General features: G+C 44.3%; 3 protein-coding genes and 1 long non-coding RNA gene across 4 annotated transcripts in view; all 4 read left to right on the top strand.

The window, feature by feature from the left end:
* The window catches only part of LOC308394299 (uncharacterized protein), a 1,060,216-nt gene that overhangs the window by 730,059 nt on the left and 303,189 nt on the right, over window positions 1–26,968 (top strand). Inside the window, exon 33 of the mRNA XM_080878552.1 lies at window positions 9,212–9,388. Within this exon, the coding sequence (XP_080734678.1) occupies window positions 9,212–9,388 (177 nt within the window). The remainder of the gene's footprint in view (window positions 1–9,211; window positions 9,389–26,968) is intronic.
* LOC308394463 (uncharacterized protein) lies at window positions 11,948–22,189 on the top strand (the record flags this gene model as incomplete). The annotated part of the gene is made up of 9 exons (XM_080878821.1): window positions 11,948–11,952; window positions 13,158–13,231; window positions 13,676–13,866; window positions 13,994–14,219; window positions 14,584–14,684; window positions 16,627–16,815; window positions 16,883–16,957; window positions 17,079–17,168; window positions 20,476–22,189. The coding sequence occupies 9 exons, from the start codon at window positions 11,948–11,950 to the stop codon at window positions 20,710–20,712; spliced, it is 1,188 nt and encodes a 395-aa protein (XP_080734947.1). The 3' UTR covers window positions 20,713–22,189.
* Window positions 22,647–23,486, top strand: LOC308394331. The gene is made up of 3 exons (XR_013971200.1): window positions 22,647–23,074; window positions 23,196–23,267; window positions 23,367–23,486. It is a non-coding gene; the product is annotated as an uncharacterized lncRNA (long non-coding RNA).
* On the top strand, window positions 23,520–25,232 carry LOC308394462 (uncharacterized protein; the record flags this gene model as incomplete). The annotated part of the gene is made up of 4 exons (XM_080878820.1): window positions 23,520–23,524; window positions 23,569–23,629; window positions 23,720–23,814; window positions 24,251–25,232. 4 exons carry the CDS (start codon window positions 23,520–23,522, stop codon window positions 25,230–25,232), a joined length of 1,143 nt encoding a protein of 380 aa, XP_080734946.1.

The raw sequence follows: 26,968 nt of genomic DNA, 5'->3' as shown, positions 1-26,968 counted from the left end.
CTGTCCGTGACCGTGTCCACAGCAGAGTGTGACTGAGGCTTCATGCTAACACGCACACATGAAGCTAATACCACCACGAGCAGCTGCTCAGTGGATTTGGAGGACAAATGTCTGCAGCTTCTCACAGGCAGTATGCAGAATGTGGATCTCCACAAAGACTGTGGAGAGCTCGTCCCACACTCTAAATCCAAACTTGTCTGCACAAAACTTCTCACACGTTCCCGTCACAAGTGTCTTCTAAGTGAAGCTACCAGGTTCAGGTCCAGCTTGTTTATCTGGAGCTGCAGGAGATGATCCATCCTCACAAAGCAACACAGCAGATATGCAAACACACAACACAACCAAAGGATTCTCTCTGCATGTCTGTGGCTGATGCTGCTGGAACGAAGCTGTTTGAAACCTTGTTGTTCTGCACTTTGGGACCAGAAGAGGAAACTGAAGCTCTGTGCAGAGGGTCCAATGGAAGCAGCCAAGCGCTGTAAGTGTCTGCTGTACAGGGATGCTGGTTCAGCTGTGGCTCAGTTTCACAGTGTGACTCAATAAAAGCAGCAGGAAATCAAAGCTTGATGCTTTCATCAGTGTGGAAATAAGAAAGTTTCCTGTGACAGACGCTGGAGCTCTTTCACTCTCAGCTTCACAGTTTCAGCTTCAAACTTCTTCCAACATGTTTCTAACACGGCCACATTCCACCTTAATGGAGCTGATATCTTGTGCATCAGCACATTTTCTAAAGGCAGCGATCACATCTTTAGTTTTGGATGTTTAACTGCAGATTGTTTATGTGTTTATAGCACATTAATTACAGCAGCAGCGTTGACCACAGTGCTGTACAAGAATCCAAGATAACTATTAAAATAACTCCTAATATTAATATCACACATCAAATATCAAATAACTCTCATGCTGTATTAAAAGCCAGTGAATACAAATGTGTTTTCAGAGCAGATTTACAGAGACTGACAGCAGGAGCTGGGGCTGTTCGATAGAACGATGTATATATGATGACCATATGAAAACGTCTATCGTTTCATATCACGCTCTTTGTTTCCTGCTTATGTGTTTGTGTTTTCCAGATAAAGCTTTCAAAATAAATCTGAAGATCCTGTTGAGAGTTTTCAAAATAAACACAATACAGTACTGCGGTCGCTCGTTTATCGAGTTACGTTCTAAAAATAAGTCTCAGAATGAAGTAGCAGCTTTATGTTTTACAAGTATTATAGAAGTTTTAAGGCAGTTAAACCCTCACTGCACACTTTCTACACTTTTCTCAGACAGGCATGAACATTTTCACACTTTTCTCTCTTGTTTAAACAAAGTTCAAACCTTCATAGAAAAATAAGTTCATTATTAAAGAGTGAAAGCAAAGTGTTTCTGAAATGTGTCAAATCAGCCTTTGCTGGCATTAAATGAGCTTCTGTGTGAGGAGCACTCGTCCATGGCCTGGGCTCCTCACTGTCAGGTAAAGTTTCATAAAGCTTTTGAGTTTTTCTGCAGATAATGTTGGTGTCCAGCACGATGTTCTTTTTCCTGCGGTCACTGAGCCACAAAGCCAAAGCTGACTCCATCCTTACGATGTTCTTGTTGTGGACAGTTACAACCTTTTTGCCTCCTTGTTGAAACTATGATGGTCAGCATCTTCCTCTGCCTTTGGCTGCTACCACAGGTGCAAAACGTCTCGTCATCATTGTTGTTTGTTGGGACAAAACGTACAAACATACAGTGCAGCACTGCAGAGTCACACTGCTGTAAATTTGAACACATTCTGTACTGTACAGGAGACACGGCACGAGATTGGCTGACAATGGTCTACAGCCAATCAGGACGCAGAACACAATGCGCTGTAAAAAACAAAAACATGCAAAATTGCACAAAAAAGATCAGCGAAACAGCGAGGCCGCCAAAGGTGAACTGTGTTACAGTGAGGGACCAGCGTATATGTGGTTGTTGGGACGATAAATGTCTTTGAGCTTGTGTCAGAAGACGAGCTGCAGCTTTCTGGACCAGCTGCAGTCTTGCCAGGCAGGTCCCACTAACTCCAACATATAAGGAGTTACAATAATCCAGCTGGGACGTCATGAAAACGTGGATCGCCCGTTCAAGGTTTTTAAAAGATATAAATGATCTCACCTTAGATAAAAGCCTCAGTTTGAAGAAAGACCGCTGTACAACTGAGCTCAGCTGTTTTTCAAATTGCCGTCAAATATAAGCCCCAAATGTAATAATGCGATTTAATAAAAGAGCTGAACCAGTCTAATAGAGCGCCCTTGATGCCGCCATGCTCCAATGGTGAGGTCAAGATGCTGTGGTCAAGGCAGCGGTCAGATCCAAAAGCACAGCGGAGTCTCCTGATCAGTGGCTGATAAAAGATCATTAAGAACTTTCCAAAGTGCAGTTTCAGTGCTGTGAAGAGCTTTAAAACCAGACTGAAACCTTTACAACAGATTGCAGCTGAACAAATATAATCTTTTACAAAATCTTCGACAGGAAGGGAAGCTTTGAAATAGGCCTGAAGTTTGAGCGGACAGAGGATCCAGATCAGGTTTTTAGTACAGGCTGTACAACAGCATGTTTAAAACAGGCTGTACAACACCTGAACTAAGACTGCTGTTAAAAATCGCTAAGATGTCGGAACCAACAACCTTTAAAATCTTTTTAAACACGTGTTGGAACAACATCATTTGGACAAGATGATGTCTTTATAGCATCACATCGTTCCTCCACCTGATCAAACCACACAGGCTCAAACTGATCAAAAACAGCTGAGCAGGTGAATATTTTAGCCCCGGTGCGATCTCGGGCGAGAGTATCGATGATGGCCAAAGGGCAGCGTCCAGCTCTACGGCCGCTGAAGAGCAGACTCAACAGACGCGCGTGATGTGGATCCTACTGCTCTAAAACTGGAGCTTCTTCAATCCATTAAAGAGGACATTAGTACGCTGTTAAAAGAAGAACTCAGAAATGCATTGAAAGAAGATTTTGACAATATAAGGGCTGACGTGCAAGGACTGAGAAATGAGATCGCTAACAGCATGGCGGCGACGTGCGGCGAAGTTGATGGAGTAAAGGTTACAGTGAAAGAAGCTGAGGATGGGCTGTCAATGTGGAGCGATGAGGTGACCACCCTGCAGTCTACAGTAGAGAGTATGAAGGAGGAGCTGTCTGACCTGAAGGATAAATGTGATGAAGGCAGGAAGCGGAGAGCTAACATCCACATCATAGGGATCCCAGAGGGCCTGGACTCGAGCTCCTCCACGGCCGTATCCGTGCTACTACGTGAAGTGCTGGGTATGGATAAAGACGTTATTGTCGACCGCTCTATCCTGAGAAAGCCAGCTGGTAACCCGCACGCCGTCATAGCCGAGCGTCACTACTACCAGGATTGTGTGGCTACGCCGTGCCAGGGCCCAAGCCCCGCTTGAGTTTAACGGACAACCTATTGCAATATTACGACTGGGCGATATGACCCAAAGTTCATATCTCGATATTCTTTAGCTGGATGGCGATATACGATATATATCTCGATATTTTTAAAGCCAGAAAGTACGAACAAAAAGAGAGTTCTTAGTCAAAGCTGTGTCCCAAATCTCACACAGGCACATTTATTAACATACAGCGTAGATGTACATGAAACAATTACTCAGGAATAAATGATCAGCATTTATTAAATAATAATGCTCCATAAATAAAAGAAAACAATGTTGTTTTTGTGCATAACAAAAAGCTCACAATCGTGCAGTCAAAATGTAAACAGACGCTGAGCATAATAACAAGCAGCTGCTCTGTTCCCAGGTTCTACTGCGTGACTGACAGCCTGGAGTTTGAAACCCTCTTTGTAACCGTGTCTCTTACAGGTGCCATTTATGGTCCTTATACACACTCAATACAGTAATATTACGTTGAAGCAGAGTACGTATCACTCCGCGAGGCTCCTCGTAGCTGTAATGCTCCAACAATCCATCAAGCGGTGCGACCTCGTAGCTGAGCAAAGTCGTACCAAAACATCTTTTGAAAGGTTTCTGAGCGCCGTGTAGCACATAAAATCGGTTCGAGGTCAGTAAGCACAACCAGAATTCATCCATAAGCCGCACTGTCGATTTATGAGAAAATTACAGGATTTTAAGTGCAGAAAACATAGTTTATGGTTTTCCTTTGATCTTAGCAAATATCTACGCCTCTAATTGGGACGATCACAGATTTTTCACTAATGTCTTTGCGCGGCTCCCCAATATGTCATCACACAATATCATCTTTGAGGGAGACCTAAACTGCTAATTATCTGCTATGGACCACAGTTCACACAAAAGTACACTTAGTCCAAAGTCAGCATGCGTCATTCAGAGCTTTCTTGATAATTATGGGCTGGCTGATGTATGGAGATTTCATAATCCTGCTTCACATCAATACTCTTTTTTTCTAATGTCCATAAAACATATATTTGTATAGAAAAACGTCTCCCTTTAGTTACAGAAAATCTAGAGATTTCAGACCTACCATTTATTAGCTCAAACATCAAAAGACATGAATGCTTTAAAAGTATCAACATCAGCTTTTCTCTAACAGCATGGTGGGAGTTTCTAAAAATAACGGAGTCTTCATTAATCCCATGCAAACGTACACCTATCTGGAATAACCCTGACATATTACAAAACAATAATATGATTAATTTCCCAGAATGGAGTTGTAAAGGAATTAAATACTTAGAACATATATTAGAGGGAACAGAATTTATTCCATTTGACAGACTAGTTGAACAATATGGGATCAACAAGACAAGGTTTTTAGAATATCAACAAATTAAATCCATAGTAAAAAAGAAATTTAACCTCAGTCAAGTTGAATCACAAACACCACTAAGTGCGGCACATTTTCTTACTCTTAAATCCCCCAAATTATTATCTAAAATATACAGAACACTTTCTAAATTAGATGAATCAATATCCCTTCCTACTGCAAAGTGGGAAGCAGATTTATCAGTCAACCTAGACCAAAACTTCTGGTCTCAGATTTGCTTAAAAACTTTTAAATTAATTAAAAATCCCAGTCTGCAATTAATACAATACAAAATACTTCATAGAGTGCACTATACAGGTCATCGGATGTTCAAGATGGGCTTTACATCTTCCAACAACTGCTCACACTGTCAAGGCAATGCACCAGACAATTATATCCACGCTCTTTGGTTCTGTCCACCAGTTCAGAAGTTTTGGCGCGAGATATGTGAAGACTTATCAAAGTGTCTGAAATGTAACATTCCAACTTCCCCCTTAGTGTGTCTACTGGGCAGCTTAGATAATGTCACTTCAGAAAAGAATATAGCCCATATGATCTTCACTGCCCTATGCATAGCCAAGAAAACAGTCCTCATGAACTGGAAAAATAAAAATAATCTTAATTCTAACCAATATAGAAATTATCTATTAGATTACATTAGTCTTGACACAGCCTCTGCCACCACATTAGATCAATTGCTCTGGGCCCCTTTTATCAGCTCCATCACCTAGTGGGGGTGGGGGGTCATAGTTTGGTCCCGCCTTCACTGTTGTGATTGGTGAGGGGGTAGGGACAGGCTTAGGGCGTCGGGGGGTTCCCCGGAGGCATCTTCCTTGGGGGGCTCAACCCGGGGTAGCGGTCACGTCCGGTTGGGGGCTCTGTTGGCTCTCAGGTGACTGTTTCCTCGCGGCTGCGTGCAGCGGGGCTAGGGGAGGGTCTGTGCTGACGGACGTGGGTTACTGACCTGGCAACCTGGCTGCCCCTGGGTGGGTCCGGGATGGGCGTGAGGTTCTGGGGGCGCTCCGTCTCTGGGCTGGGGCCCGGGCCGGGCCTCGGGGGCTTGGGTCCTGGTTGGTGTGTTGCCGGGGTTGTGGGCGGGTGGGTGCATGGGGGCCCGGCCCTGGAGCAGGGTGCCGCCGGTGTGTCGAGCCGCCTGGGGGGCTCTTCAACTGGTGGGGGGGATGGTCACATCTTGCAGGAGCTTTCTTCTCTTCAGGAACTCTCTGCAGGAGGGGGAGATACAGGAGAGGTGGAGGAAGATCTCAGCCTGGGCGTTTACCGTCTTATGTAGTCTGGAAGATGTGTGGATGGTGGGGTGGGTGCAGTTTTCTCTGTGGTGGGGTTGGGTGGACTGTCCAGGGCTCTGTGGAGCCGGGGGGCGCTACTGCACTGGGCCCCGGTCTGATGGGCCTGGGCCCCCTTTCCCTGGCGGGTCGCGGAGGGTGGGAGTGCCTACTGGGGTCAGCGGGGGAGCTGGCCCCAGGGAGGGGTTACCTGCCCCTCCCTTCCTTCCCTCCCCATCTCCAGCTGCCTCCCTCTTCCCGCTCCTCCACAACCACCCACACATGCAGGGCCTTGGAGTAGGGGTATGTCACCAGGGTGCAGAGGAGGCTACCCCCCCCCCCCCCCCCCCTGTCCCCTTCTGGCTGCCTCTGCCTCAATTTTATCCCACAACTTAGACATTCACATTATTCACACTCTCATTACACATACATATAGGATCTTGGGGGTGGGCACAATCACGGAGTCCAAATCACCATCAGGGTGTACACCTCACCCCTGACGTCATTGCCCACCTCTCAATTTTAAATACACTTAGTCATTGAGGGCTAGCAGGAGGGACCATGCGCTTACCTGCCGCTCCTTGGCAGGTAGCTCCATGCCCTCCTGGGTTTTAATTGCACCTTAGAACACATATGCATCAACACTACAATGAGCGGGTGGAGGGAGGTTTGGAGTCTTCTCCCACCCCCATTCTCTGCGGCCTGCTGGAGCGGGAGGGCTAGTAGGAGGAGTTGGCCGTCCGACTGCGGTCTGGGGTGTGGGGCCTCCCTGCTGCTGCGGAGTCGGGGTGGTCTGCCTCTCCCCACCGCAGGGAAAAGGGTAACACCACCTGGGTCTGGGTGCAATTCCCCCCTCCAGGGGCAAGGGTACCTAGACCCGGTTTGTAGAGTACGCTTGGGGAGTGTGATTGTGTGTACAGCGTCTCTTTATGTCTGTCTCCACGTTGGTTGAGTGTGGAGTGAGTGCATATGAGAGCATGAGGGTGGGAATGGATGTTTGTATCTGTGTGTGCCTGTATGTCTGTGTCTATATGTCAGGTTGGGTATCAGACGCCACCTCTCTGGGGACACCTCAGGCCCTCCAAGGTTTGGAGGCCTATCTCCACCCACCACCACTTCCCCTGCCGGTGGCGGACTCCCTCAGGTGTCGGTGTGTTGGTGGTTCTTTGTGTCTGGGGGTGGGCGTCCGGGTACACACCGGCTCACTCCTTGGCGGCCGCTTGTCGGGGCCTGGGGCCTGGGGCTCGCTCGGGCCCCTTTGGAGGTGGGGTGCCCCCGGCCTCTCGGCCTGGGGCTCGGTCACTCAGGCGCAGCTGGGGGCCGGCGGAGCTCACGGGCGCGTCACTGCAACTCCCCCTGACTTCTGCTCCGCGGCTGCTGGGCGAGCCCTCATCTGGGACTCTCCTCAGCTCTTACTGGAACAGTGGCGCGGCTGCCCCTCTGTTGGTCTTCCATGGTCTCTTGTGTTCTGGGGGCCTCTGGATGTCTGGAGTTTTGATCTCCTCCATACCTGCTTCACACCCTGGAGGACGGGGCTGTGGCCCCCCACACTCCCTAGCAGATCATTACATGGAGAAACCTTTGGAATGCAAGCATGCTGATCCACACAGGTATGCACACATGGGTATTCACAGACGCGGACTAAAGCTTTCTTGGCTGCTGCCTCAAAGCACACTGTGCGCTGTCTATCTTGCGTGCTGCACAATATCGTTTATTATTTAGTAAATATTGATATCTATGACTAGCTAGTTTATTGTGATGGTGCTTTGTTTTCTCTATTATTATGTTGCTCTTTGTTGTTTGCTGTCTCCTCTGTTTATTTTTTTTGTTTGTTTTTTTTTTTTCTCCATACAGGTGACCCAGGAGTTCTTTTTTTTTTTCTCTCTCTTCCCCCCCCTTCTCACCGTCTCTTCTCCCCTTTGGTTTTCTTTCTTTCTCTCCCCCTCTTTCTCTCATTCATTCCCCCTGTCCTATTTATTAAAAAAAAAAAAAAAAATGACAAAGGATGAACTGAAGCTCTGCCATCACGTAATGTCGCATACTGCTGTTTCTGATGTCATTAAAAAATAAATAAATAAATAAATAAATAGTTACAGAATGTGATTATAAGACTCTGGTGATTTCTCCTCTTGTTTTTTCAATGTGTATTCCTGATGCCTGCTCCAACTATCAGCCATGGAGATTCAACTCAGTGTTGTTAGCAGATGAAGAGTTTGTCAGTTACAAAAGGTCTCAAAGACATTTTTTTTCTATCAATCAGACCCCAGAGATGTCATCATCAGTCATTTGGGAATCTCTAAAAGCATCTGAGAGGCCAAATAATTTCATTTTGTGCCAAACAAAGTGCAACACTGAAAGAACATCATCCATAAATATTGAGTAAGAACTGGACTCTCATACAGCGAGACTCAAATGCCTTTAAACATCAGCTTATCCTGCTGATCCAAGTCCAACACTGAGTTTGTAAAAACATGTTTGTCAATCATTTTGTTTGGTTTCTGAGGAAAAAGATTCAATAACTTGCTGCTAATACACAACATTTCATCATATTTCCTCATAACCCTCTTTTGTCTGACCATTTGATCCCATTTGAATTTGCAATAAAGGATCCACAGAGTTTGGTGACAATAATGACAGTAGATGTTTGTGTGAAAGTGCTGGAAGCAAATGAGTGTGTGATGTTCTTTCAGTGTTGCACTTTGTAGACGCTCCCTGAGCACTGGTCTCACAGCCAGCTGCACATAGAGACCAGTGTTGTTAGTCCAGGTCAGAAGATGACTTGTTGGAATGAAAATGAGCTTGTAGTTTGTCTGCTTTAATAATGTGACTGGAAAAAGGTGTTGGACTTCAAATATGTCCATTTCTGTCACACTTCACCTTTAAAAGTGAAGCCATGTGGTTCCTGGAAGGAAAAACACGACTTTTTCAAGTCTTTGTCCTGTTTTTATGAGAAATGTACGACTTTAATGTGAAACATTCAGAGTTTTTTCTCTTGTTGTGTTTGTTTGAAGCTGCTTCCTGTTGGCTTCAGCTGTTTGGAGTTTCCATTTTCTAAACTTATACATTCTGAACCTTCTTCAGCTCTGAACAGATGATGAAACACTGAATGATTTCAAGCACTTTGTCTAATAAACTTACATCTTTCATTCTTTATACAGATTGAAGAGCTGTGGTTTGTCAGAGATCAGCTGTGATTATCTGGCAGCAGCACTGAAGTCCAACCCCTCCCATCTGAGAGAGCTGGACCTGTTCTACAACAACAAGCTGCAGGATCCAGGAGTGAAGCATCTGTGTGGTTTCCTGGAGAGTCCAGGATGTAAACTTGAAACTCTGGGGTCAGTCAGCATGTTTTAGTTGTGCTGAGATGAATATGATGTGAAAGTTGTGCTGACACTAAACTGCAGACATCAGGCTGATATTATACTGATCCACACTGAGGATCTTCATGGTAAAGTCTGTTTTCTTCTTCTCTGGTTTAGTCCATTGACTGCAGCAGAACAATGTTCACATTTCAAACCTTCAAAGAAGAAGAAAAATCCTCCAGTGGAAAATTCACTGTGAAACTCAAACTCTTCATTGCACCTTAAAGTCTGTCTGACACTGAAATCCAAAGCAAAATGTGCGTTTGCTTTACAGACAGCAGTCCAACACAAACATACACACATCATCCAAAACACAGTCCAACATCCAAATCTCCTCCACTGCCAGCATGAATGATGGGAAAGAGAAGGAGGAACACTCTGACATTCAGGGTTAGAATGAGTTTCATCAAGCAGACTGTGAAGATCAAAGCTGCATTAGAAAGCTTACATGAATGAATGAGTGGACAGAAGTGGACAGAGATCATCTGAAGCACTTCAAAGGCTTTAAATCAGCACATTTCTCTTCATTCTTTATCAACTCTGTTAGTTTCTCTCAGTTTTCTGTGGAATGAAGCTAACAGCAGGCTAATAAGATGCTGACCAATAGGTTTCTATTAAAGGTTGTAATTTGTATATGAAAAAGTGCTTTGGCTCAGCAGGGATCAGCTTACAGGTAGAATACAGCTGCTGGATGGGATTAGCATGTCATAGCTATCTACCAAACTGCTAACTGGGGGATTTCAGGCCATCTATGGATCATTTTTGCTAACTGTTTATTCAGCTTAGGCTCACAGGGCTGCAGCCTGTGCCCTAGCTGTCATAGGGCAAGAGGCGTGGTCCACCTGCACAGGTGAGCAGTCCATCACAGGGCCAACAGAGAGCGACAGAGAAGCACTCCCTCACATCCACACCTACAGCCAATGTAGAAGCACCAATGAACCTAAGCAGCATTTCATTGGACTGTGGGAGAACATCCAACCTCCACAGAAAGGCCCAGCTGACCAACAAGCTTCAACCTACAACCTTCTTGCTCTAAGGCACTAGTGCTAACCACTTTTGCCCATTTCAGCCCAAATCCTGCATCTTCCTGTTTCTGACTCCAGGCCAGCTCCACTAACACTTTCTCATCAGACACTGCCACCTAGTGGAGGAAGTCTTAGTTCCATTTGAAGCTTCAGATTACAGTTAGTTCCTTTACAAAGAGGTGGAGGTGGTGGGGCCACAGCACCATCATCACTGAGTGCCATAGGACACTTAACCTTTGTTTCCATATGCTGGGAACTTCCTGTTGTTCCAAGGAGGACTGGAAAATGTGTGAAAATCTCCCAGTCAGTTCCTCACAGCACACTTCAATCATTTCCCTCCCACAGCATCAGGACCAGGGCTTTTTCTCTCTTTGGTCCCACTAAGAGATTTCCACACACACCCCTCATCAGTGGGACTCTCAGAGCTACCAGCCCTTTGCTACAATCACAAAGCTCTTCATTGAAATCAATGATATCAAAGCTGGAATCAAATGAGTCCAAGTCTTCTGCTGATTCAGCATCACATTCATCTTTGCTCCTTGTTCTGCATCCCCACCATGGACTTCATTCCTTTCCAAGCCAGCCTTGAGTGTCCTTTATTCAGCTCATCCTCTGCTTTACTTTTACACCTGATTTTAGCTGCTTTATCTCTCTTTCAACAGGTTTCTGTGCCTCAATCTTTTTCTTCTCTCCCTCATAACAAGACAGCTTCTTCTGCCTGAGAACATGTTGGAGTGATTTACTAATCCAGGGCTGCTTATTGGGGAAAATACTTCCTGTTTCCAAAGTAATCCCCATTTTTCCCAGAAAGAAATGTCAGTAGAAATCGATGATCTAAGTGAGAACATGAGCCTTTCAAAAGTCCCAGTGGGTGCAGTCAAAGCAGTCCCTCAGTCCCAGTATAGAGTCTTTGGTCCAGACTGGAACAGCTGTGTGCCCAGTTTGAGCTCTCTTCAGTGCTGTGACCTGACAGACCCAGAGGGGCCATCACATCACATTTAGAAGCTCCCCTGATGGAGCCACAACACATGTCCAATACTTAGTCTGTCTTGTTGGACCAACTGGAAGAAATGATTCAAGGACTTAGTCACAGAACAGAGATTCAAATCTCCAAAATCCAACTGGCTGCATCAGGACATATAGTCTGAAACTCTGCACAGTTTCCTGTTTGAAGCTGCTTCCTGTTGGCTTCAGCTGTTTGGAGTTTCCATTTTCTAAACTTCTACATTCTGAACCTTCTTCAGCTCTGAACAGATGATGAAACACTGAATGATTTCAAGCACTTTGTCTAATAAACTTACATCTTTCATTCTTTATACAGATTGAGTTTCTGTGGTTTGTCAAAGATCAGCTATGATTATCTGGCAGCAGCACTGAAGTCCAACCCCTCCCATCTGAGAGAGCTGGACCTGAGATACAACTACCTGAAGGATCCAGATGTGAAGCAGCTGTCTGATCTTCAGCAGAGTCCAGACTACAGACTGGAGACTCTGCTGTAAGTAGAGTGATGGAGTGAGTGGGTGGTGCTGTCAGCAGTATTGTACTAAACACAGTCAGTATGAAACAAAGATCCAGTGTTTCCTGTAAAGCTGCAGCTTCTCAGTGAAGCTGTGAGAGGAGAACGGTGACAGGCTTCAGGATTGGACACAAACACTTCCTGTTTCTCCCCTTTATGGTCACCATAGTAACGGCTGACACGCTCTGATCAAACACTGTCAACAGCCAATCAGCTCTCTGAACAAAGCAGCACGCAGACCAATGACTGCATTGATTTCCAAGTTTAAAGCAGTGAAGAACACAGTCTGTAGGTGAGGAAGAATTTAGTGAGAGCAGATGTTTGGATGGAATTCCTCCAGTTAACAGCTGGAACCGTCCATCTGGATTGTTGGGCTTGTTGTTGGGGTTCCTACAGAGCTCAGAGTGGACACACCAAGGTTCTTCTAATGAATGAAAGTCCAAACTCAAACTAGGAGGGAAAAACATTTTCAGCAACTTCAATAAAAATCCAAAGATTAGAAAAAGTGAAGCAACAATGAGTCCTAGTACAGTCCCAGCACTGACGTCCCTGCTGCTCTTTATACTGGATGTGCTGCATCACTGACTGACAGCTGATGAAGAGTCTCTGGAAACACTCGTTTATCTCCTCTGCTCTTCCTCCTTCTCTCTGCAGGAGGTGATGATGGTAAACAGGACGGTGTGTGTGCTGAGAGAGGAGCAGCTGTGTCCTGATGATCCAGAGAGGTTGAAGCAGCAGCAGCTTGTGTGTAGAGACGCTCTGACTGGGCCATGTTACTGGGAGGTGGAGAGGAGAGCTTCATCCAGCAGTGACTGACAGAGGAATGAAGTGCAGATGACTGTCAGTGCTGCAGAGTGAACTGCTCTGAGAACAGCTCCACTGTCAGACACAATGTAGAGTCCAGCATCACCCCTGTGTGTCCCTCTGGATCTGACAGAGGATCATCAGTGTATCTGGACTGCTCTGCTGCTGCTCTGTCCTTCTACAGTCTCTGCACAGTCTCTGTCTCACTCTGGAATGATTTTACAACTTGTTGTAATTACAGAACGTTAATATAATATTCAAACATATGATCTTCTCTTTATTTCTGAATCTTTACCAAATAAAGAAAAACCAAACTAACAAACAGAAGCTGTCGTGTCCTTTTTCACCACATCTGTGAATCTTTTCTGTGTTTTTCCTCTTTTCCTCCTTCCTGCAGCTCCATCTTCATCATTCTGTGTCCAGTATATGTGAACACGTCCAAAGCATCTGAGCCTCATGTTACCCGTTTGTGTGAGTTACGCCTGTCGTTGTGTTGTGGTGTATAAATAAGGGGCAGGAGACAGCGCTGGATCTCTGAGTTCTTTACTCTCAATTTCTGCAACATCTGCAATATCTAGAAATGCAAACCTGTGAGCTGTGTGTGTTGTGCGTCTGCTCGGCCACCTCTCCTCCGGCCATGCTGGAAGCAGCTGTGCGTTTGACAGTTTTATCGACTCGACAATAATCGAACAAATTAAATGTTCAAAAATATCAACTTAAGCACTTCAAAGTCAACAAAAAGCTTAAAACAATGAAATAATATTTCACTGACAAAACAACAGCTCATAAGAACGATACACAAAATAATACAGAAACAAACAAATAAAAGTTATTAACCAGGATCCATGTTTTTGTCACAAACACTGAATCAGCTGATTCACTCTTTATGTTTCTGAGTTTGTTTTGTGATTATAGTTCTGGTTTCTGTTTCTGTGTCTTCACTGTGTCCCACGTCTCCTTACTTTGGACTGTCTGTCCTGTCACTGAAGGTGTCTGCCCGACAAGGACGTGGTGCTGAATGCATCCAGACCCCTGCTGACTGTCTTTGCAGCTTCGGTCAAAGGTACAGTGTCCACTGTGACCCTGAGAGCAGGACACAGCCAGAGGTGAGTCAGCAGTTACAAACTAAATGCTGCTGACATGAATCAAACTGCTGGATAACCCACTGCTCATGAAAATGGCACCTTTCTGTTGCTTTTTGAGATTACTGAGAATATTTGAATTGTGACTCAGATGGCAGATCCAGGCTCTCAGCCTCCAGCTGAAACTTCCAGTCCTCCCCCAGCCAGAAGCTCTGATGCTGGGCTGAGAGACTTTGATCCTTCCCTGGATCCAGAAATCCAGGAGGGAGAAGGAGAACAGGACCTCCTTCCTGATCTGGAGAGGCCTGAGGGAAAGAAAGATGGAGCAGACAGAGCTTTGAACAAATCCAAACCTCCTGAGCTTCACCTCCACAAAGGTGCAGACACTGATGCACAGATTCACATGTGACACCTGCAGCGTCCAGCTTGTGCCGCTGACATTATCTCCACTCTGATACAAGCCTCATTCACTCGCTCACACACGTTCATACAATCACCTTTTCCTCACAGTCACACACATGAATGTAATGAGGGGAACTCGGGGTTCACTGTCATTCCTCAGGATCCTTTGATATGCAGACTGGAGGCTCTGTGGATGAAACACCGACTGTCTGAACCACTCTGAAGTCTTCATGATGGACTTCATCCTGATTAACACTACAATACTTGTTAGAGGCCTTTTATATGTAATAATATTCTTTTCCATTAAAGCTCTGAACATTCTCACTCTTTCTTGACCAGGTGTGACAGGTGAAGGACACCGGCGAATAGGAGGACAGAAGCTGAGAGCCATTAGTCACATGACTTCAGCTGCTGCTGCCTCACCAACCACTGGCCCCTCGGTGAGTCTAGAGTTACAGCAGTGACCACAGGAAGTGCACACGTGTGATCTAAAGCTACATGTGGGCCTGTGACCATCAGTCTTCTCACTGTGGTAGACGGGTTTGTGAGTCCCTGTGATGCTGGGAGTGTCCAGGACAGTCGCTCCTGATCGGGTCTCTCATGGAAAGCTGGTCCCAGGAATTCCTGGAAAATTCCTCCACAAAAGAGAACTGGGAACATAAGTGCAGAGTGACAGAGGTGCTCAGCAACCCTGCTGTTATATGGGAATAGAACCAGAATAGTCGGCAACCACTTGAGTTAAGTTAGCCAAAGAGATGCGACTCAGACTGACTTCATCATGTTGGCAACGTGTCTGCATTGATAAACTCCAGTTATTGACAAATCAGAGAATAATTCCAGTCATTCAGAGACAGATTGTGATTGTTTGGAGGATGTAATCGTTTCCCTTCAGGGAGCGTGTTGGACGCTCAGTGTCCGGGTGATTAGCTGGCTGATGCAACTACTTAGAATCAGTTTGTGAATATGAAGAAAATCAGTGCAGTCACTGGACAAACTCTGATTCTTCCTAGTTTCACTCTTGTTTCAGTCCAGTGTGACTGAGGTGGTAAAAAATGATCTGACTTTTAGCCACACAGCTGTCTGCTAGAGAAAAAGCCTTTGTGCACAACTTTCTTAAAGGCAAACGGCACCATGTTCACTGCAGCTGCAGCAAACGCAGCAAAGAGTGAAAGTTGGACTGAGAATGTTGTGACTGTTTCATGAGAAAGAGCAGGAAAACAAGCATCACACACCCAGACACAGTGCTGGGATTAGAATTTGACTTTAGAGCCAAATGTAGGACAAAAGCTTTAATATGAAAGAGGAAAACCCAACAACAGCCAGAGCATGAAGCTCAAATCTATACCAATCACCAAGAAAGCTGACAGGCCTGTGACACGTCAGAGACGCCGTTCAAATCATAAAGAAGTTGGTTTATTGACAAAATGTAAAAAACCAAAAGAATCAAGTCAACCTTCAGTTTCGAGCGAGTAGACCAATCAGGCACAGCAGCAGCTCTAGAATAAGCAACAGTTTGATGTATTACAAACAACCTTTCATATACACACATACATATGGCTCATATGCTGTTTAAAAAGGCCTCAAAGACCCAACAGATTACACAAAGTACAAAAACACTTTCATTCAGACAACAGTCAGCTGTGCACGAGACAGAGAGCCGACTACAGTTAGTAACATGGACTCACTTTGTTTCAGACACGACACAAAGTAACACAAAGCCACAAAGAGCAGAAACATCAAAAAGGAGGCAGAGCAGCAGCAACTCTCCATGAGCTGTGAGGCTAACAGCCACCCACACTTCCTGTGATGCATAATGAAAACAACATTAACCTGAAGGATGATAACAACAGAAAGAAGTCTAAGCTAACGTTACACAGCGCTCACACAGCGCTGACTGTACAGGCCTCACACAGCTACGACCTGCATCCACAACACCTGATTCTACTGAACACAAACAAGTTAATGATATATGAGCAATCCAGGGAAGGCTTCCAGGAAGGTGAGGATCCAAAGACAGCTCTACAACAGCATCAGTCAGCAACAATGTTACTAATCACTGACTCTTTCATCCTTTTATACTCAATCAAAAAGTGCTGTGTTCACATTTGTTTCTGCTGAAATCCAGAGACTGAAAATGCGTCTTTTTAAAGTTTGAATAAACTGACTGAACTTCTCACGAGTCCAACCGTGAGGAACACTTCCCCCCATGACACATCACAGGACAACGTCTCAGTGGAGGGGGGGCAGTAGCTCAGTTTAGGCAGTCACACTCAGAATCGATGCCTCCAGTCAGGGTCAAACGTGGTCCTCAGAAACCTGCAGATGTTTGGGCCAAGCTCTCACTGGTCTCTGCGTCTGTAGACTGAGCTGATGTTTCTCCAGGTGTCTGGTAAAAGGACGATGCTGCTGTCCAATGAGGCGAGGAGAGAAGTAGCCAAACAGGCGAGAGCCGTGAAGGAGGAACGGCGGGCAGCTCTGGATGCCCGACATAAATACCTGATGAGCAGGCTGGCCGACGCCGGCAGCCTGGAGGAGGCGGCGGTGGAAGACGCCATCGTCTCTGATGACAGAGTAAGTTCAGAGACGTGATCCTTCCTCAGAGTTGAACCTTTGAGTCATTAATGTCTGATTCTTCCAGTTCAGTCTGATCCATGAATTCTTTGCTGCAAACGGATCCAAGAAGCTGATTTTCTTCTATCAGGATGTCAAACAGGTAACTTTGATCACATTTCAATGACTGACACATGAAGGTCTAACCGCTCTTCATAATCTGCTGTCCTGTTTGTTGCAGCGTACTTTGTATTCATATCTTTTAATATCTGCCTTTCTCCCAGAGTCTGTCCTCCCGTCAGTCTTCCTTTGTGGACGCATCAAACTCAGCTGTGGCTCAGAGGAAACTCTTCCTCACTACGGGGAACTCTGAGGTTGGCTTCAGCTTTTTATGTTTAGTTCATGTGAGAATCACAGAAAAATGCTGATATGAGTGGAAGCTTCTGCTGGGAAATTGGCAAAGAGCAGAATATTGAACAGCGAGGCAGACAGTTCATTTCAGTGATGCCAGTTTATTAGAAACGAGGACTGTGGGGCTGCTGGAAGTCAGGACGGCCGCTCTCTGGATAAACCTGACAGCTGAGGTGGAGAGCAGGATTTATCCACAGACGGCTTCTTCCAAGCAAATGTCCTGAACACACCTGAGCTGAGGGTTACACAGTGTGTCCTGTGTGATCTCTGCTTTATGGTGGTTGAATCTCACAAATGTGACCATCAGACCTGACGACTTATTTGTGATGTTTTCATTAAAAATATCCTGGGTGAGGTGTTTGGGGCCTGTCCCATGAGGAGGAGTCTCCAGGGCAGACCCAGGACACACTAGAGAGGTTATATCTCTCAGCAGGCCTGGGAATGCCTCAGTATTGTCCTGGATATGCTGGAGGAAGTGGTTGTTTAGGGAGGTCTGGGATTCTCTGCTTAGACTGCTGCACCTGTGACCCGGGACCAGATAAACAGGAAATGGATGTTTGAAATTCAAAGAAATCCTCTTTTAATAATGAGGAAAAATGACAGCAGGAGATCCATCGCAACTAACAAAACACTTCAAACACATCAATGCATCAACTTTAATCAACTTCATTTGGTTCAAATGAAGGAATCTAACAAAGCACTCACTAAAATGAAACACCAGTTAGTTTCCCGAGCTCAACAGGTCGAACACCTGAGTTTGGTTTGCGGTGCAGTTTTTATTTCTTCTAGATAACTTGGGTTATTTGCACAGGAAGGTTTTTTAAATGTATTTCTTAAGTACGATCTTATATGGGGGTTGATTTTATAGCATAACAGAATAATGTAATAACTCTAATAGAGTATAAAACATTTGCAGAATGAAGTACAAGGTGAAGAAAAGTCAGAACGTCCCTATTTGAAAATACAGTCTCAGAAGGTCAGAGATGGACAAATTCAGCTACAGAAACATGTGGCCATTTTTTTAAAGCCATAGAGCATATTACAGACGACACAAAGAGCAAACACTGTAAACTTCTAACCACAGACCTCACACAGCTCACACACGTCAGAGTGAAGCTGTCATTTCCTGAAGCTTCCACACAAGAGAACTGGCAACAAGGTGGAGTCCTCATGGATCACTAGCAGAGAAATGTGGGTGGGTGCCAGACCACATGGACTCGACTCACTTTATTTCATACAAAGGAGCAGACTAATGCTGTCATCCTTAAAGACTAACTAGAAACAAGCAGTGCGCTCGCATCGACTCGACTTGTTTTGCAAGTTTGAAGTGAGATGGTACTTTGGAGTCAGCCTCCCGAGATGATGGCTGGTTTTTGAAAAACATCTCATATTTATACAATGAGTAGCAGACTTTCCTGACTTGCAGAGGTCAACGTCCTCCTCAGTCATGCGCCATGAGTGGCACAGATACTATTCATCAAATAACTAACATGGCCTTGATTGTTACTCCAGAGACTTATCTGCGATGTAGCTTTATAGCATTTTCATTAGCAATCGTATGATTTGTGTTACAATGACCTTTGTGGACGGGCCCGGACCCCCAGGCCTCGTCCGTGACGCCGACGGTGAGCGCAACGTTTTTGTTTTCTTGCGCTTAAAATAACCTGATCAGCGTTCTGCGGACGGTTTGTTTACATTTCTCACATCTGTGATTGTTCACACGGGTTGGACACGAGCAGAGAGGGCTTTCAAGATGAAAAAGCCAACGTGAAACTTTAACGGACGACAAAGTTTTTCAATCAAATCTCCGTCACACCCTTCCTTGACCTCATCACGTTATCCACCTTAGTCAAGGAACAGTGGTTCGGGAAAATATGCATTTGTTTTTTGGACCAGTTTAAAACGTATCTCAACTAGTGATGTGCGGATCAATACTGAAATATCGATTCCTCCGATACCCGTCATTGTGTCCGGCCCCTTGGCGTGCACACTCACAACAATGGCTGAGCGTAAACAGTCATGTGCAGACGTATTTTACCTCCACGAACAGCTGAGACGTGGTTTGCCATACATGTGGCAAGAATGTGAGGTGTTGTGGTAACACCGCTGACCTGGTCAAACACCTCAGAGTGAATCATATCACAGAATATGACGAGCGTATGTTGAGGCGAACTGAAGAGGAGGAGAGGGAGAGGTGCTGCCAGGGCGAGACAGACGTCTCTCACGGAGTCCTTTAATGCTGCAGGCAGGCAACAAATAGCCACAACTTCAGGTTTTTCATTTCTATATGATAATTCTGCATCATTAAGTGATAAGAACAAGTAATCTGATGTCCTGTGATCATTACGACGCTATAATTTGAGATAAAATAAAAGAGAGTAAAAAAAATAAGTTTTTGTTCAGAGTATCGTATCAGATCAGTATCGTCGATACCACCCTGAATTTTACTTGGTATCGGATCGGAAAGGAAATCAGTGGAAATCAAATCCTGCTTCTACAGGTGTCCAGTTCATTCACTCTGACCCCTCCAGATAAGTGTTGCCAGTTCTCACTGTGCTGTAGATCACATTTTCTTGTGTTTGGGGTTATAACGGTTACTTTTGAGGTCTGTGTTATAAAGCAAGTTAATCCTGAATTTAACTGGAGAAGACAAATTCCCACTGCGTGGTGTAGTGCACAGCCAGGCATTCTTTACATTAGTTCGTTTGACAAAACCAAAAAGCCGAAAGTATTTACTTGGAGTTTGGTTTGATGAAATAAGTGCCAGAATCAGTGAATACAAATGATTCCAATGACATGAAAACTGGTCGAAGGACAAATCCCTCAAGAAAAGCACGACTAGCACATTAAGTTTGTTTGTAATCATCATCATCTCTAACACCATGCGCACAACAGTGATTTTGTTACAGAACACTAAGATAGTAAAATCTGGGAAATGATGATATTTCTTTCCAAAACTTCCTGTCTGGAAGACATTAAAGCTGCTGTGCCACCTGCAGCTTCTTTCAATCTACGTTATGTGAATATATCTTTTTTTTTTTGGGGTTTGAACATCCATTCAAACTCACTCTCTGCCTAGCAAGTCTCATTCCCTCATTTCCTTGGGGTCCAGCTTCACATACGTGGCACTGAGCCTTTTCCTTTGTCACCTCTTTCTGCTACATGCCTAGCCTCCCAGTTTCTTGGTCTATTTTCTTCATTTCGCTAACTACACTTCTTTTTCTTTGTAAATCTCTTCCTTCAAATACTTTCAAAATCACTTCTGTGCAGAGAAGACGTCAAACCCCTTCTTGGCAGTTTATCTCAATAAAGCTGTACTATCCCAGCCATCTGGTAAGTCTTCCCTACTACCCAGAGCCTGTTTATACTCCTGCATGTCTCTGCCTTCACTCACTTCCTCTTCTTGATGTCCAAACTCATCCTTCAAACTACCATTTGATGCTGCATAGCTGCATTCTCCCTGACACCTCCTTGTCTCCTGTCTTTTTGATTTCACCTTCTGCATAATATTTAGTTGCCCTGTGTGCAGCTTCCTCCACTTTCATATATTTCTACAAGTTCCTCCCTGTTCTTGAAGTATGTGTGCACCACGGCCATTTCCACTTGGAAAATCTGCCCCACATCTGTCTTTCTAGATTTCTCTCCTAAACACCACACCTACCCAACACCTCATAACCTCTGTTCCCTTCACCTAAATGTCCATTGAAGTCTGTGTCAATCACCACTGTAGTATGTGGTCTCTTGCACACAAAATGTGTCTACCCTCCACCTCCATAATATGAGTCCGCCAGCCCTCCCATTGCCAGTCAGAGTCCATAACAAGTCAAAAACATAAACAGCTCGAACGTATTATTTATTTAAAAAAGAGAGAGAGAGAGAGAGAGCTCAGTTGTCCTTGCTCTAGCATCAAGAGTCAGTGACTGGCTGTTCACTGCAGGCTCAGCAGTCCAATGGCCGATCAGCAACAAAACAAATAAAAAAATACGACACGTTCTTGATTATGACAACAAACCACATCCAAGAAAATATGACAGCAACACTTTAAGTTTTGTGTGCATTCATCATGTGCAACTCTGCAGAAAGTCTCATGTCAAGGATGTGTGGACAGGGGGGCTATTAAAAAGTTCCAGTATACAGAATAGAAAACCATCAAATGAATGAAATAAAATCTGTTGTCACAGTGGTTTTTGAAGGAACGATTACTTCACAGATGGACAGCCTCATTATATTTTAGTTAAACCTGATGATACACACTTCACGTCACCCTAGTTACATGTTTTTATTTGCCATGTGTATGTTATCCAAGGGAGGAAGAAAATGAAAAAGAAAACTTTTGATGTGTCCAGACATTTCTTCACATCAGCTGCCAGCAACCAGTTTCAGCATGTACAACTGTTGCAGTAAGTGTGCTCATGCAGACCAACTATGCTGGTCCACTGTTCTTAATGGTGCTGCATGTTGAGAAAGAAGTGAAACAAATGTTTTGTTTAACAAGTCCACTAGTGTTAGAATAACTTGGCATTTCCAATCTGTTTCTGCTGTAGTTCAATGAAAGGTTTCAGTTACTTAAGTTTGAGAAAAACCAAAAAAACCGTTGGCCAGCTTCCCTCAGGGTCACTCCACGGTTGATGACATGGTCCACTATTGTAGCTCTGATGTCATCAGCAATTCTATTTCTTACTCTTCTTACCCGTCCTCTCCCCCCTCCTCGTCCTCCTCTTGCTCCTCCTTGTCCTTGTCGTCCTCTTCATCCTACTTCTTCACCTCCACGTCCTCTTCCTCGGCCTCCTCTCACTCTTCCTGCTCCCTCCATTGTACTCCACACACAGAGCTTACCTGTATCATAGTGCTTAGGCTGATTGCAAAGTGAACTAATTATCTAAAAAAGCTTTCACATGTGGCAGTGTGCCAGACAGTTGACAAAATAGTGTAAATAATGGCCATAAATGTGTATAGTTTTGCTAGGAGTGCGTTGATCATTTGGAAATTGAGTGCAAAGCAGTGAGTCGTGTTTACAGTTCTGCAAAAAGAGTGCTGTGCAGTGGATTGTAGCTACAGGTTTGCAAAGTGTGTGTTACAAAATGGCAAACTGAGTGCAAAGCAGTGTTTGTGCTTTTAGTTTTGCACACTCAGTGAGTGGTTTTGCTATAAGTGTCAATAGTTTTAGGAATTGTGCTGTAAGAATCACAGTTAGGGTTTAAGCATTCAGAAAAACCTGTAATAAACGCACACGCATGCGTCTTCAGCATTACTGGGTTTCTGCAGCTCCTTATTATTATTGTGCTTTAGGCTGCACTGATAACGCAGAGGTCTCTTCTTCCTCTGGGCTGTTTAAAGGGCCAGTTTGTCCAAAGCTGTGTATATACCAGCTGCTGTCAGGCTTCAGATGTCTGCATTAGTCCACAGTCCACTGTTTGTAAGCCATTGCTTTACTGCAAAAGTTCCCATCTACTGTAAAGAAATGGAGATAAGCAGGCACATAATATGAAAAGGCATGCTGTAGCTGACTTTGTCTTTTCTGATCCATCGGTTTGTGTGGCTCTTTCCACAGGAGGGACCTAACCCACACTTTATTTACTTATATGATAAGTTTAGTGGAGTGTAGTGCAAAATACACAGTGTTTACTTTTAATTTAACAACATGAAGCTGCATCAAGTTTCCATGGTGACTGCTCAAGAAATTCTGCATTCATAAATAAACATCAGACTGTCAAAAGAGCTCATCTGTGCGAGACCACCGAGCTGAGAGCATTTTCAGGTCCAGATCCCCCGTACGCCATCGTTGGAGAGCAGTTGACGTTTTTCTTCCTGACTTTGATTTGAACACGTTTAAATGGAAAAGAGTCAAGGAATCTATAAGCCTATCAGGGTATGTGACGCTTTTGCTTTTACTGCATTTCAGTAATTTGAAGAATTTGATGTCGTTTTAAAAGTTGACAAACTGAGAATCATTTTAAGTAACAATGACTAAATTGCTATTTCTTTGACAGGTGTTGTTCAACACACCGATTTATGAAACAGCTGTAAAGATCTGCTGGTATCTTCCGGGCTACAAGGCTCAGGTTAGACCCAGATTCATGCAAACCAAAGCTGACAGAAAATATCAGGTCATTTCTGAGGACCTGAGAGTGGTGGTGATTAAATGTCTCCTTTACTTTTAGGTTGCGATAATGACGGAGTTTCTCAGACTTCAGCAGGAAGATCTAATTCCACCGAACCTCACTGCTGAAGATCTGAGAGATCTTTTGGTGGAGAAGAGCAGGGAGACGCTCAGAGAGCAGTGAGTTACTGTCACGCCTGAAAGTCTGTTTGTGATGACGTGTAAGTGCTGAGAGAAAACCTCTGCTTTGCTTTCTTTTGAAGGCTGTGGGAGTTCGAGTTAGAGGATTTTGACGAAGAGGAAGCCAAACCTCTTCTAAGGCTGGTAAGACGAGAAAACCCACAAAACTTTTTTTTCATTACGTGCACATAACCTTTACACATAAGCGCACTGTAAATGTGTTTTCTGTTTCAGGTGTGGGCGGTGAACGTCAGCAATAAAATGAGGGACGTTGAATTTGAAGCCAGGTTGCTTCTTCAGTTCCCAGAGGCCGTACCTCCTAAATTTCAGTGAGTCACATGTAACATACAGTTATTAACCCTGTAAGACCCAACCCATCAAAAAACAGCCAGAAAATTCAGATTCTTTGGAACTGAGATGTTTATCAACCCTTTAAACAAAAGCCACACATGAGTTCTTTGCTATGTCATGTTGTGTATGATTTACTTTTATTGTGTATTTATTTTTTGTATCACATTTGATACACTGGGTGTTTTTGGCAACTTTTTGTTAACGACAATGTTAACTTTAGACTAAAAAAAGAGTTTTGTCCACAACATTTAGAAATTATAGCAAGTATTGATCATGTTGATGAGATCGAGGTCTCAGAAACTCATGTATGATACAAAGGTGGTTACAGGGTTAACAGTCCAGCTACAGTGTTTCAATATTTAAATGATGCTTTGAATATGTTTAACAGATAACTCTTATCATGTTTTTCTACAGAGCACCTAAACTCCTCAGCGCGGTGAAGGATTACGTTGAAATCCTGAAAAAGAAGCAGCAGGAACAGCCTAACAGCAAACTGCTCACCGCGCAGGAGGTAGTGGTCGAGGTAGTTCCCCGCGTTCTCCAGGGCTTCTGGGAGCTTCCTCCTCGTCCCCTCCTAAACATGGCCTCCCAGAGTCTAAGTATCCTCTCCACCAGTGTCACCAAGGCCACTTTAGATCGTGTCTCCAAGAGCCTCACGGCGATGGAAACACAGGCCATCTTCACCCGCTCTATCCGAGACGATCTGGTCGACAGCATCCTGACGGAGATTAGACAGAAATTTCCTGAAGAAATTCTGTCTATCCAAGTTGCAAACTTTGCACCCCTGTTGCTGAAGACCATTGCTGATGTAGCAAGGATCCGGATATGTGAAATCTTTGAGCCCCCTTCAAGTCCTGATGTGAAGAGCACAAATGGTGAGCGCTCCTCTGACGGCCTTTCAGTGGCAAATGTTCCACCAGCCGAAGGAGCTCTGTCAGAAAGTGTTGCAGAGCCCGACGTTCCCTGTGAGGAACTTCTTTCTGAAAGGGCATCCAGTCTGAGTACTCGAGACCTTACGATCGAAGGAGCTCTGTCAGAAAGTGTTGCAGAGCCCGACGTTCCCTGTGAGGAACTTCTTTCTGAAAGGGCATCCAGTCTGAGTACTCGAGACCTTACGATCGAAGGAGCTCTGTCAGAAAGTGTTGCAGAGCCCGACGCTCCCTGTGAGGAACCCTATGGCGAGTCCAAATCCTGTGTTGAAGGTGAAGATCATATGATCAACAGATCTTGTTCTGAAATTGGGCCGGTTCCTGATGTTCCCTTTGAGGAACCTTTTCCAGAACCTGAAGCCAGCATGAAGTCCGAAGACCGTCAGATCAAGAAGAAGAAAAAGGGCTTCTTCAAAAGACTGAGAAGTCTGTTCTGCTGCTGTTGCAGACCAAAAGTCACCGACTGACACTGAAGCTGTGACCCAGTGTTGTTGTTGCAGTAACTCTAAATATGTAAATATGTTCCTTAATGATTGTTCTTCATGTTTTTGGGGGTTTCTTTAGTTTTCAGTGGGCTGGGTGTTTTTTCTCCTCCGTGTTCTTTACTTGATTCTTGTTCATAGTTCCTGATTTGTTTTCCTAGTTCTTGTTTCTTAGTTTGTAGTTTCTTGAGTCCACCTGAGTTTCCAGCAATAAAAGCTGCCGATTCAAGTTTCATTCCACGTAAGAGTCCTGTGTTTGGGTCCTACTACCTGCCTGTCACAGCACACCATGACAGAAACTTTATAAACTCATTCATATTTCTACACGAGTCTCCAGCTATGTTAAAGATTTTTTTTCTTTCAAACATTTGTAAGAATCTCTTATGGTTCTCAAAATACTTCCACAAGTCCAGTAAGTGTAGTGCAGTAACATATTGATGGTATTATTTTTAATAATTATTTATTATTTTTAATGCACTTTGAACTGAAACTGGTATATAAAATGTACTTCCTGTAGAAAATGCAGTGTGAATGCTAATAGCTGAATAGCTTGAGTTGAATTTTTATAATTGCTGAAATCTGTGGTGAAAAACATGTTACAGTTTTTGCCCGTTGCTTGAACACATTTTGCAAAACGTCGCTCATTGTGCCAAAACTCTAAACACAAGTAAACATGACACATCAAAATATACCATTCACATCTGTGCCAAACTGAAACTCTGCTGTCAAAACCTAACATTCCTCTGTCAAGATGTAACTCTGTTGACAAAATGACACATACTTGCATCACATGCAGATCAGATCAGGGGGACACACTAGTCTACTTCATATAAAACACTGCAGTCTTTCATTGTCATTGTTTATTCTGAAGGCACATTTTCAGGAGACACAAACAACCAAAAAAAGCAAATAGGCCTACTCAATATTGTCCACTGCAGCACCATGAATTCAGATAAAGCAAAACACAAACATAATACAGTAATAGAAAAAAACACTATACTGTACACACAAAAAATCATGACAATTGTGCATACGTGGGCTCATGGATCCCGCCGTCTGTTGGGGTCTGGCCACAGGACCTCATCGACATCGCAAGCAGTGTCTTCTCCCGCTGGGCACCGGGGAAAATATCCTCTTGCATGTCGAAACCATCCATGGATTGCTGTCACCTGAATGTAAATAGAAATACAGTGGGGCAAAAAAGTATTTAGTCAGCCACCGATTGTGCAAGTTCCCCCACCTAAAATGATGACAGAGGTCAGTAATTTGCACACTTCAACTGTGAGAGACAGAATGTGAAAAAAAAAAATCCATGAATTCACATGGTAGGATTTGTAAAGAATTTATTCGTAAATCAGGGTGGAAAATAAGTATTTGGTCAATAACAAAAATACAACTCAATACTTTGTAACATAACCTTTGTTGGCAATAACAGAGGTCAAACGTTTACTATAGGTCTTTACCAGGTTTGCACACACAGTAGCTGGTATTTTGGCCCATTCCTCCATGCAGATCTTCTCGAGAGCAGTGATGTTTTGGGGCTGTCGCCGAGCAACACAGACTTTCAACTCCCGCCACAGATTTTCTATGGGGTTGAGGTCTGGAGACTGGCTAGGCCACTCCAGGACTTTCAAATGCTTCTTACGGAGCCACTCCTTTGTTGCCCGGGCGGTGTGTTTTGGATCATTGTCATGTTGGAAGACCCAGCCTCGTTTCATCTT

This window comes from Rhamphochromis sp. 'chilingali' (assembly GCF_963969265.1).
Source record: "Rhamphochromis sp. 'chilingali' genome assembly, chromosome: 3".
Classification (NCBI taxonomy): Eukaryota; Metazoa; Chordata; class Actinopteri; order Cichliformes; family Cichlidae; genus Rhamphochromis; species Rhamphochromis sp. 'chilingali'.
The sequence above is the reverse complement of the archived record's forward strand: the minus strand, read 5'-3'. Positions and strand labels throughout refer to the sequence as shown.